The 11,989-nt window shown below is 47.6% G+C and overlaps 1 protein-coding gene across 1 annotated transcript in view; it reads left to right on the top strand.

Annotated features, from left to right (window-relative positions):
* Positions 1-11,745, top strand: part of LOC130371870 (testican-2-like) — a 31,373-nt gene extending 19,628 nt beyond the window's left edge. Inside the window, exons 3-10 of the mRNA XM_056577730.1 lie at positions 2,570-2,684; positions 4,480-4,588; positions 5,279-5,393; positions 6,379-6,498; positions 6,913-7,131; positions 8,285-8,347; positions 9,948-10,085; positions 11,313-11,745. Of these exons, the coding sequence (XP_056433705.1) occupies positions 2,570-2,684; positions 4,480-4,588; positions 5,279-5,393; positions 6,379-6,498; positions 6,913-7,131; positions 8,285-8,347; positions 9,948-10,085; positions 11,313-11,458 (1,025 nt within the window). The 3' untranslated portion in view covers positions 11,459-11,745. The remainder of the gene's footprint in view (positions 1-2,569; positions 2,685-4,479; positions 4,589-5,278; positions 5,394-6,378; positions 6,499-6,912; positions 7,132-8,284; positions 8,348-9,947; positions 10,086-11,312) is intronic.
* The last annotated feature ends 244 nt before the right edge of the window (positions 11,746-11,989 follow it).

Raw genomic sequence — 11,989 nt, 5'->3', positions numbered from 1 at the left:
GAAATGAAACGGCGGGAAGGAAGGGAGGGGGGAGAAACCAGTAGAGGAGAGAGAGCCGATGGGGGCCGAAAAATCAATACTCGTGTCTTTATACACGCACGCTTTCGTTTCTATACTTCTTGATTATTTACTTTTTTTCGTTTTCTTACGACAGTGAAGAGAAGCAGACATAAAGGGCCGACCCCGCGGAGGGTTCATAAACACATCAGCGCGACTGGGGACTCGGAAATCACCGCGCAGAGCTGCTCGGGCCCCTCTGGGCTTGGTTTCTATGGGAACGTGAGAGCTACTTATATTAGGCTGGAGCCGTGTGGCACAGCCGAGGTGAAGCGTAGCCCTCTCTCCGCGGGAGGAACCTCGGCGTCTAGCGGCGCTCGTTTGCTCGGCGCCACAAAAGCACGAGTGTGGAATAAAAGATGAGGAGGATAAAGATGGCTTCTTATTTCAGGGTTAGCCGGAAATGCGGCCCAGCCTCTCTGTAATTTGCACGGTACATCGTTGTTTTTTGGTTCGGAGATAGGCTGCAAAAAGCCTTGAAATCTGTATGAGTGGTTTTGAAACCGTTCTGTGACCAAACTGAGGCCAATATTAGCATTGAAATAGTAATATTCCCTTGCCTTGCCTAAATATAATTATTTATATTATTTATATTTTGGAAAAGTAAGTGATTCGATTTGAATATTTCCGATTGATGAGAAAGGCCTTAGTGGGGAGTCATACTGAGCCTATATGTCTGAGCACACAGCAGGTTCCCATTTCTTTAATTCATTAATTAATTCATAAATTCAGTTCAGAGCGATTGCTGCGGACTGGGATTGCTGCGGACTAGGAACGACAGGTCGTTCTGTATGTCTCCAGAACTCATGGCTGGCTACTTGGTCCTGTACATATCGGCCAGATCCACCCTTAGTGAGCATGGGAATCATCAGAAAACTTGTTTTGTGCAAGATCTCTTTGAAGTTCAATAGCATTCAGCTCAAACAGACTCTTAATTCCTTCCCCTTGAACAGGTTAACGTATGTGCAGGAGGACTGGGTATCCATTTGAAGCTCATGTTGCTTTGATATGGACCCTGGACTTGAATCTAATGAAAGCACGATACAGACCTGGTTTTCAATATTTTCCCTGTGAGAATACGGTTCGATTTACTTACCATCTATTCTTTAGACGAGCTTAAGTACAACCAAATGTAAATCAACCAAAAATTAAACGCAAAGCACGCACTCGCGCAAGCTCGACATTGCTCTCATCCTCCGCTTCCAGTGCAAGGCCTCTGAAGTCCTCCTCTCTCCGAACCCGTTCCTCCCACACCTCATTCTGTGGAGCCTAAGGACACCACCTACTAGGGCGTACGCACTTGGGAGGCCTGGCCCGCTGCCAGCCTGTCCGCCGGTGAGGCCAGGAGGGGTGGACTCTGGCCGGCGTCTGCTTCAGGCTGCCTCAGTGTCTCACGGCCTTAACCGTCTCCCCCGGCGATGGCGGCTTGTCACTCACCCCCTCACTGGCCCCCGCTGCTGAGCATCAATGGAGCGGGCAGCGCTGTTGGTAGTGGTGGTGGTGGTGGTGGAGGTGGTGGAGGTGGTGGAGGTGGTGGAGGTGGTGGAGGTGGTGCTGGTGGTGGAGGCGCCCGGGTGGGAAAGGGGAGGACGTGAGGATGTTTGAAGACGCCACGGGCAGGAAAAACCGAGAGCACCGTCGAATGCTCCCTTCGACTTACAAGGAAGGGAGGATTAATAGCAGGAGAGTGAAGAGGAGAGTGAGCAGAAAGGACAGACGAACAGCCAGACAGACGGGAAGGCAGGGCAGGCAGACACACAGACTGACAGGCCGGGTGAATAAACAGACAAGCGGACTGACGAGCAGGCAGATGGAACGGACAGACACACAGAAATGTGTTGAATCGAACCCTGCATGTGTGGGGGTAGGGGGCAATTAACCAGAAGCCCGCCTCTGGAGACCCCCTGCCGTGCGATTGGCCAGGCGGCGCCTCACTCATGACAGGTCGGCCTCCTTGTTTTTTGCCGTGATGTCAGTGAAAGTCAGTCCTGCACACTCTGGACCCCCGCCGCGTTAAGCTCTATCAGGGCGATCCGGGGTCAGCAGAGAGGCTCTATCCGGCCCGGACCCTGGGCCTGCAGACGGGTCCGGCGCCGCGCGGATAGGGAATCTAGCTGGCACCACAGATCCTTTCCGATCACATCTGACCTCTTTCCTCTTTGTCCTTATCTTGTCGCTAAGACGAGATCCGTCAAACACTAAAGAACAACTGTGAAAGTTGTGTCTCTCCCGTAACACGCACGCCCAGATCCATACGCACACACTCCTGAACACACACACACAACTATATGTAACTATGTATGGATATTGTATATTCGCACATCTAGAGTGAGAGAGCGAGAGAGAGAGAGAGAGAGAGAGCGAGAGTGAGAAAGAGCACGAGAGCGCTACAACACACCATTGTGTTGTGTTGTTACGTTGTACACAACATGGTGTTGGGTACTCGTATCCCGTGGTGACACCGTATCAACGCTGTGGTTCCTCGTCCCCCCGTGTGTGTGTGTGTGTGCAGCCCTGGACACCACCAAGGACCCGTGTCAGAAGGTGCGATGCAGCCGCCACAAGGTTTGTGTGGCCCAGGGCTACCAGCGGGCCATGTGCGTCAACCGGAAGAAGCTGGAGAACAGGTGAGGCCCACACACGCCTGTCTGAAGGAGCATTCAAACTCAACGTGCACGTAGCGGTCGAGTGGTGTGTTCCAGATGCATCGTACACCGTCCGCACGAGTTGCAAATTGGGAAATCTCCCAGCTTTCTTCGACAGAAGTGCTATAAGTGCTACAAGCCGGGAAATTGCGTCACAAGAGAAACCCGTGCGTGTGGTGTACGATGCATCTCGAACACACCATAGCTCAGTGGTCGGGTGCAGCGGAATGCCCCAAAAAGGATACGTATGTTTAAAAACTGAAATAATCTGGGTAGTCAACTAAGTACCCCCATCCTTTCGCCCCTCTCCTTCCACCTCCTCCCTCGAACATTTCCTCCAACTGGAAGGCCGATAGCCCATATTCAATCCTTGTTATTAGATCCGAGAGAGGCAGGGCTTTTCTGTAGTGGAAAAGTTGTATTAATGCAGCTGTCTTATTGGAACTGTATTAGAGTGTAGCTGTCTCAGCTGTATCAGAGTGTGGCTGTCTCAGTGTAGCTCTATCAGAGTATAGCTGTCTCAGTGAGGCTGTGTTAGAGTGTAGAGTATTGAAGTGTAGCCGAATTAAAGAGAAGGTCATTGCAGCCCGGCTGGAGATCTATTGATCGTAGCCTGGGAAACGGTGCCAGAGAATGCCATGAGTCAGGAGTGATGTCATTTGGGCTAGAACACTCCTGCTGAGAGATGCGCTGATTAATCAAGGAGGTGGACAGAAGACGTGGTCCGAACAAGTCGGCCGTACTTGTTGGTAAGTTGTTTTGTCAATTTGAGAAGATGATGAAGAATAAAGACTGCCTTCCCCCAATGTGTTGTTGGACTCCTGGCCATTTGCATCGCCATGGTTAGAATGAGAATTCCCAAGTATTCTCATGGCAGTGATTTAGACTTCAGCTTTTAGGGGGAGGGGGGATATGGCGGGAGAAAATTGATTTGCAGTCAGAAAAGAATTAACGGGCCGAATCATTACCACCTCTTAAATTTGCTTGTGGTATTTATCTTTTCCAATAAAGACCCTTTTTAATTTATTGAGTCACCTCGGAGATAGTGAGAGCAACTAGGCAACGCCATAATCGGTACTAGCTGAAGCGGCCTAGCGTCATTAGGTAGCAGGGAAGCAAGACGCGGCGTGCTGTGTGCTTGTACGGCGCTAATCACCATGTCAGTGTCACAAAGTAAGCAGGGGTCCAGTTCCATGACAGGTACGCATTCTAGCGTGACTCAAACCCTACGTGTCTTATCATTAGGATGCCATCCTGCCATCCCCCCCATCCTGTTTTCCTAATGGCTGTTGGTGCATTACATTTTTTTTAATGAGTCTCTGTTGTCTCTGCTGGAACACATCGATACAACATAGTTATCGCTTTTTATATCTTTGACAAATAACCAGAGTTTAGCCAGGAAAGTCAAATCTTCGAGGTCTAGTTGGAAAGAGGTCCTTGGCACAAAGTTATGTGTAGATATTGAAGCAAGTTCGGGTTCATATAAGAGTTTTATACTTTTGATATGTGCTGTGTGTTGTTGCAGTCACAGAGCTCATAAATCAAAGGTGTAAATGTGTTCTTAAGATATAACGTCGAAGAACAACTTTACATTCAGGCACGTTCTACATGCTGCGTTGGCAACATAATCACATGACCTGTGTTTGCTTTATTGGACACAATGAATAAGTCAATGTAGCTGGAGTGGATGTCACAGGTCGGGTTGGATCATGGCTGACATATGCTACGACATTGGCCATTTGGTTTTTAAATGTAATTTACTGTATCACATCCAAAGAGCCAGGCAGCCGGAGCCGCTGAAGAACCGGGACAGCAGCTGCAAGCCCTGTCCTGTGACCGCGTCCTCTCCCGTGTGTGGCTCGGACGGACACAACTATGCCTCAGAGGTAAACGTCTCGTGATCATGTCTGGTTCTGGTTCTGGTTCTGGTTAGTTTTTTCTCCCTACCTCCAGTTTTCGTATTCCTCTTGCCGGACATAGTTCTTTATTCATTTGGCCGAAGAAGGCTTCAGGGGAAGGAAGTAAACTGCTGGAGTCATTTAAAAAAAAGTTTGGATATATATCTATATATATATGTATATGTATATCTATATATGGCCAGGTAGCATCGTTCATCACTCCAGAGAGCGATGGTTCTGGGTGTGTGCAGTCACATGATTAATCACTCCCCGGAGATCGTCAGACATCGTCTGGCCACTGCCTGGCTTTATTTTAAATGTACATTGAATTATTTGCATTATATTTCGATTTATGTATTGTGTTTAACTTTGACCTTGAACGAGTTCACAACACAGCAGGAAAATGACAACTCACAGCCACAACCCCTCCCTCTCGCCCCTAACACACTAAGTGCACTGTCTCATCTGAATGAACAATCTCTGTTCCCTCTCTCCCTCTCTCTCTCTCCGCGGTCACCCCCATAAATGTTTTAGCTACACGGCGTCATCATCCTCCGCCGTCCCACCTCTCTTTCCACTTTTCTACGCGCGTCATTCCCCCCCTCGCCGGTATTTCTCTGCATCTCCTTATCTCTCCCTCTCTCTCCCTCTCTCCCTCTCTCCCTCTCTCCCTGACAGTGTAAGTTGCAGCAGCAGGCGTGTCTGTCAGGCAAGGAGCTGAGCATCAAGTGTGCCGGCTTTTGCCCTTGCTCTACACCCTCTGTGCCGTTCACCAACACCGAGACTAAACACGGTAAACCCTTGTTGTTTTTGCATTTACCCCCTTTCTGAATATTTAATTCCGCGTTTGCGTTGCCCCATTCGTCCGGTCAAAACGTCCCAACCTTTTTGTGATGTTGAGTTTGAGTTTGCTACAGTAAAGTATGGCGAGGCAAAGTCATCTGACATGGCACTTTAATGGCACTTGACCAAACTCGCTGACAAAGCAAGATTAACCTAAATGAACGCAGTGTTCAGATTACAACAGAGACTCCATATTATCCTCCCGACGAATGCAGCGGATGCAATATTGAACTTTTTTAGATCGATAGTCACCAATTTCAAAGATTGGGCTTAGCTAAATATCCCCCCGTGTCACTGAAATGCCCTTTCAATCATGTGCTGATTAATTATTTAGAGTGTATACTCTCATTGGAGGCAAACTGCATTGATTGTCTGCAGCTCCCGGGCCTGTGAAAAATGTGGAATAATCAATGGAATGAAATGCTAGCCTCATGTTTCTCATTTGGAAACATGAAATACATATTTAGGCATCATTATTTTCGGAATGAAGCAGGCCGATGACCGTGATGAAGTGACATTGTGGAAATGCTGTTCTGTAGCACAGCGTAAGGCATTGGGAATGTAGGTGTGGAAAACTACTGTACTGTACAGAATGTAAATGAAAAAACGAAATAATATTATAGATAAAGGAAATAAATATACAATAATAATACAAAGTGCTTTATAAGTGATAAGGAACAATTATATAAACAAGAGAAAACCAAAAACAGCAATAAAAATACAATATAAAATCAAAATGGAAAATATAAGGTATGAAATAGAAATATTTATATATACATATAAATAGCAAAATGGTTGTGGACGTGATTTGAACATACACAGCGATCTCTTTGAGAATCTCAGTTGGCATTAAAGGTACCGAATGGCCCAAACCAAGTCCTGCTCCCTGAAGTTCAACCCCTGCGGATCTCTTCTGTCCTCCTCTCCCACAACAGAGACGTGCACCGGCCAGGACTTGGCGGATTTGGGCGACCGCCTGAGAGACTGGTTCCAGCTTCTCCATGGCAACGCCAAGCAGAACAACTCGGGCAAACCGGGCACTGGCACCGCCTCAGGTCAGCTAGCAGCGTGTGGTCCCAAAAGTTGCTGCTCTATGCTTCACCACCTCTGAATACGTGGGGCAAACACTCTCACACACTCACACACACACACACACACACATGCACTCAGGCAGGCACACACACACACACACACACACACACACACACACACACACACACACACACACACACACACACACACACACACACACACACACACACACACACACACACACACACACACACACACGCGAGCAGGCACACACACACATGCCCATGCACACACGTGGAAAACATGATCACACATCATCAATAAATTAGAGGTCGAATTAACGCTTGTGCATTAACTGTTACTTACAAGCTAAGCGCTATTGGTCCTGACCAGCGGACACTTAACAAATTATCGTCCACTCCCATCTCCCCACGCAGCGCTGGACAAGAGCCTGGGGGCCAGCTGCAAGGACTCCATTGGCTGGATGTTCTCCAAGTTGGACAGCAACGGCGACCTCTATCTAGACCACGGCGAGCTGGCCGCCATTAACCTGGACAAGTACGAAGTGTGCATCCGACCCTTCTTCAACTCCTGCGACAGCTTCAAGGACGGCAAGGTCTCCACGGCCGAATGGTGCTTCTGCTTCTGGCGGGAAAGTGAGTGTGCACAAAATGGCCGACCGCAATCGGTGATGAAAATGGGATGACATGAGTAGGAAGAAGGGAAAATGACTATAAATAGAGATTGAATGGCAACGTGGCATTAGCGGATGACGTATTGTTAAATGTCATGATAATTTCATTCCTTAAATCTCAATCCATAAGTTAGTAGAAATAGTACAATCGATATATCAGTGATTTAATGGAATCACATACTCACATCATCACATACTGTTCCAATACCGAGCAGAGAGCTCTCAAATTTTGCTTTATATTCATCATCATCTCTATTTCTTGCTAAACATTTGGTGACTTTGCCTACAATTAATGTGAGATGAAGACAGTCATTTACCAGTGGTCCTCCCGAGTTTTGCATTGTGTATTTTAAATGTGACACAAATTAGTGCTTCCATTGCTCTTGTCCCTCACTAGTCCATCATGACATTTCACCAACTTGGGCCTTCATTACATTGTCCTAGATTACATTGACTATATTCTTAAATTATTCAGCGCTGGGAATAAGTCCCCACCTGGCTTAAAGTCACGCTATAAATACTTCAGAACTAAACATAAGGGATTTCTTTTTGATTTATACTTAAAAACGACTTTTCTCTCTCTCTCTCTCTGATTTATTACATCGGTGTCACTTATTTCTCTCTCTCTCCCTCTCTCTCTCTCTTTCTCTCTCTCTCTCTCTCTCTCTCTCTCTCTCTCTCCCTCTCCCTCTCCCGTGTCTCAGTTTGTGAGTTCATGCGATGTAATTTGTGTAGCATGTTTGAAAGGTGTTGACCGTTCTCAAACTGTCCAACAACTCCTAGGGGCAGAAGACGAAATACGTCAGGGTAACGTTCAGCATCTCCTGTTTCCTCCAAAAAACACAGATTCAAAGTGTAGGATGCAATAACCGCCTCGTTTGAGACGCTGGCCATCTTGAAAAATACTAAAATGACATAACGTCTCATCCCGGCATTACCGATCATTTTATTAGACTCTCAGTCTAATAATCGTCTTGCAGCCGATCAATACCTTTTCAGGGGCCGTTGAACATGTCACATCTCACTGGAAGCACTCGATCTCCTTAAACACACGGTTAATATGTGAATCATTGATCGAGACCCGAGTTAAGAGTTCAACATTCCTGTGTTCCCAGAGCCCCCCTGTCTCGCTGAGCTGGAGAAGATCCAGGTTCAAGAAGTGGCCAAGAAGAAGCCAGGTAAATACAGCACCTTATATACATCTGGAATCTGTAGTATCCAGGTAAATACCGCACCTTACATACACCTGGAACCTGTCGTATCGAGGTAAATACAGCAGAATCAATTCAATACCAAACACCTCAACCACTTTGTAGTCTCACTCGAAAGGTTATGCGTTCAAACCACATTGAACTACCACCTACCTGCTCCTTTATGATCTGTCTCTATATCCACTGTAAGGTGCTTGGCTGAAGGCGTCTGCTAAATGACTACATATTAAATCTATTATGTATATATAACAGTACAGTTTATATCGTTTACCGGCTAATATGCACTTATGCACCTGACACATGAGCAAGCTTCTCAACGTTGCCATGGAAACGCCACAAAAAAGAAACACACCACACAATAAGGGCCTACCATACCACACTTTACATTACAATACAATTACATCACAAAGCCACCCCGTCGCCACCATTAAACCTACACACAACGTGAGCCACGTGCCGCGCTGCGCTACTAATCTCGGAACCCAACACCGTTCCGTTTTAATTCAAACCTGTGATTAGTGCGGCTAGCTTGCAGCTACGCGGCGCGTGCTTGTATTTCTATGGTCTTGTGTAAGAATAGGAAGAAGGAGTCTGAGTCTCATTAACCGATCACACGCTCAGGGCCGGGATTAACCCCTCATCACGCTGTGGGATTAGGTCCGGAGACGCGGCTTTGGGGAGTGCGCTAGGCTAAAGCAACCGTTTGGCTCCCTCGCTCCCCGAGAACACTGTGTTTATACCTCCTGCTTTGTAACAGGGCGAAACACTATTTTGAAAGCTATGATCTACTACTCTTTTGGTTTTGGCTTGGGTTTTGTTTTAAGTGGTGTGGCTGGAGACGTGGAGTGAGTTTTAATGTTATTAACTTCAAAACACCGGACAGAATGTTCTTGAGGGGTTGTGCCAACGGTGATGCAGCAATCGTGGCCACATTTTCAAAAAAATGTCACTCTCACAGTTTAATGATGAGAATAAATCGATACAAACCGCCTGTCCACTTTAAACACCTACCAGCCCTGTTGGATGATGTTTGAAGGTTAACAACAACAGCGATCACATCAAAAGAGCTTTGTTGTGTTCTGCTCCAAGGCAGCTCGCACTCCTTTGTCCTGCGCGGACGCTCTTATCACAGGCTCACTACAAAGGATGTTGCCTGACTCATTTATGCTGCACTTATCTCCAGCATCAGCGAGACACCGACCAAAGGCTGAGGATATCAATATTTAACACTTGTGTATGTGTTTGTGTCTGTGCGTGTGTTTGTCTGTGTGTATGTGTGTGCGTGTGTGTTTGTACGTGCATACCACTTTGGATATGTGTGTGTGTGTGTTTTTGGGTGTGTGTGTGTGTACGTGCATACCTAACACGTTGCATGTGTGTGTGTCTGTGTGTGTACATGCATTCCACGCTACGTGTGTGTGTGTGTGTGTGTGTGTGTGTGTGTGTGTGTGTGTGTGTGTGTGTGTGTGTGTGTGTGTGTGTGTGTGTGTGTGTGTGTGTGTGTGTGTGTGTGTGTGTGTGTGTGTGTGTGCACACATGCTTGCGTGCACGTGCCCCCCCCCTACAGGCATGTACATCCCCAGCTGTGACGAGGACGGCTACTACAGGAAGCTGCAGTGCGACCAGGGCCGGGGCGAGTGCTGGTGCGTGGACCCCCAGGGAGGGGAGATGGCGGGCTCTCGCATCCACGGCAACCCCGACTGTGGTAAGAAGAGCCTGGGAGTTTTAATGCTGGGGGAGTGGGGCAGGGGGGGGGGGGGGGGGGAAGAAGGGAAGTTTATTTATTCAGCCCCCTTCACACACCTAGGCCCATCAGAGAGCTTCATATGGGCGTTCAAAGGACGATCGATAAAAGACAATGATTTCAAAGAGAGGTGTAAAACGTATAAGGGGGGAGAATATATACGACGGCGGAGACATTTCATTCTTAATAACAAACTGGGGATGGCACACAGAAAGGTCTGGAGCCCTGTTTCCTTAGCAGTGCAGTTTAGTACAGTGCAGTGTTCGTGTAATGTAGAGTAGTGTAATGCTGTGCAGTACAGTGCAAGGTAGAGTAGGGTAATGGTGTGCATTGTAGTGCAGTTTAGGGTAGGGTAGTGCAGCAGTATAGTGTAGTGGCGTGTAGTGAGGTGCAGTGCAGTGTAGGCTAGGGAAGTGTAAATTAGGTGAGTGCGTTGTAGTGCATTGCAGTGTAGTGTAGTGTTGAGGCCTGTGACTTCCGATCTTCTGGAAGTTAATGCCAGAAATGTTTTTTTCATAAACACAGTGCTTGACCAAGCACTTTTGTTTTTGCACACACAGCACCACGGAGGGGAAGGCCGTCCCAACCGGTTTGCCCGGGCATCTTGGTGTTGTTACAGTGAAATCTACTGAACATCACCTTGTGGCTCGTTATGATGTTTGATCCAAAATGCAAGTTACATTGTGAAGCGTCTGGAAGAAACCCACGACACGATTCTCATTGGCCGTCAGCATTGTCACGTAGCATTAACATTCACGCCACGATGCTACGCATTGTAGCGTGAGTGACAGGCGTAGTGACAGACGTAGCTCCGGTGCGACATGGGGTAATCCGGTAAATTCTCATATTTACATTCATGGATTTATTCAGCCTGCCCCCTAAGGCTTTCATTTTTTCTGTCGGTAGACAGCGGAGCAATTGTTAAAATCACTCCTTTCACCACTGGTCTGTTTTACTAAACCGTTCCCGGTGTCTGATCCCTGATTGGTTGTGCTTGCATGTCAATCAAGATCTTCCTGACAAATAGTCGGTTCCTGAAGCAGTTAATCAACACTGTGTCTCAGACTTCCCAAGGGAGAGGCTGGCCCTGTGAGACTATTATCAGATCAGATTGCATTCATGACCCCTCTGTCGCCCCCCTCCCTCCCTCTCTCCCCCCGTTTCCCCCATCCCCCTCCCCCCCCCCAGACGAGGTGGTGGGACACTCCGGTGACTTCGGCAGCGGCGTGGGATGGGAGGACGAGGAAGAGAAAGAAGCGGATGAGAACGGAGAAGAGGAGGAGGAGGAGGAAGAGGAGGAAGGAGAGGCCGACGATGGAGGATACATCTGGTAGAATGGTATAGCAGACACTCTCTCGCACTCTCTCTCACTCTCTCTCACTCGCTCTCTCTATCTCTCTCCCCTCACAAAGAAATGAAAAGGATTCTGGGGGTTGTCTTGGAGTGAGACGTGTGGAAGGCATGGAAACGTATAATGACCTCTTGGCACCCCCCCTCCCTCCCCTCCCTCCCCTTCCTCCCCTCCAGTGATGACATGACCTGTTCTTTTTATGTCTTGAGTATGTGTAGTGCTGCTTCATTATCCTTTCATGATCAACAGATCTTTATGTTTTTTCGCAGACCCAGGGGGTGGGAGGGCGGGGGGGGGGGGGTGGGGGACCCTTGATCGCTGCACCGTAGCTATAGAAGAAAAATCGACTATTCATCTAAAGATCCTATCTGTCATCTATGCATATAGAGATTTTGTTTTTACATTGTGAATAAGTGCTTGATTGCTGTAAGGAGCACCGCTGTCCCCCATTTAGAACGACTAGAGATTGAGAACATGTTAAAAGTTTCAGTGCAATGCGTACGTTATGTTCCTT

The sequence above is a fragment of the Gadus chalcogrammus genome, chromosome 18, assembly GCF_026213295.1.
Source record: "Gadus chalcogrammus isolate NIFS_2021 chromosome 18, NIFS_Gcha_1.0, whole genome shotgun sequence".
NCBI classification, from domain to species: domain Eukaryota; kingdom Metazoa; phylum Chordata; class Actinopteri; order Gadiformes; family Gadidae; genus Gadus; species Gadus chalcogrammus.
Note: the sequence above shows the minus strand (reverse complement) of the source record. Positions and strands in the feature narration are given on the sequence as shown.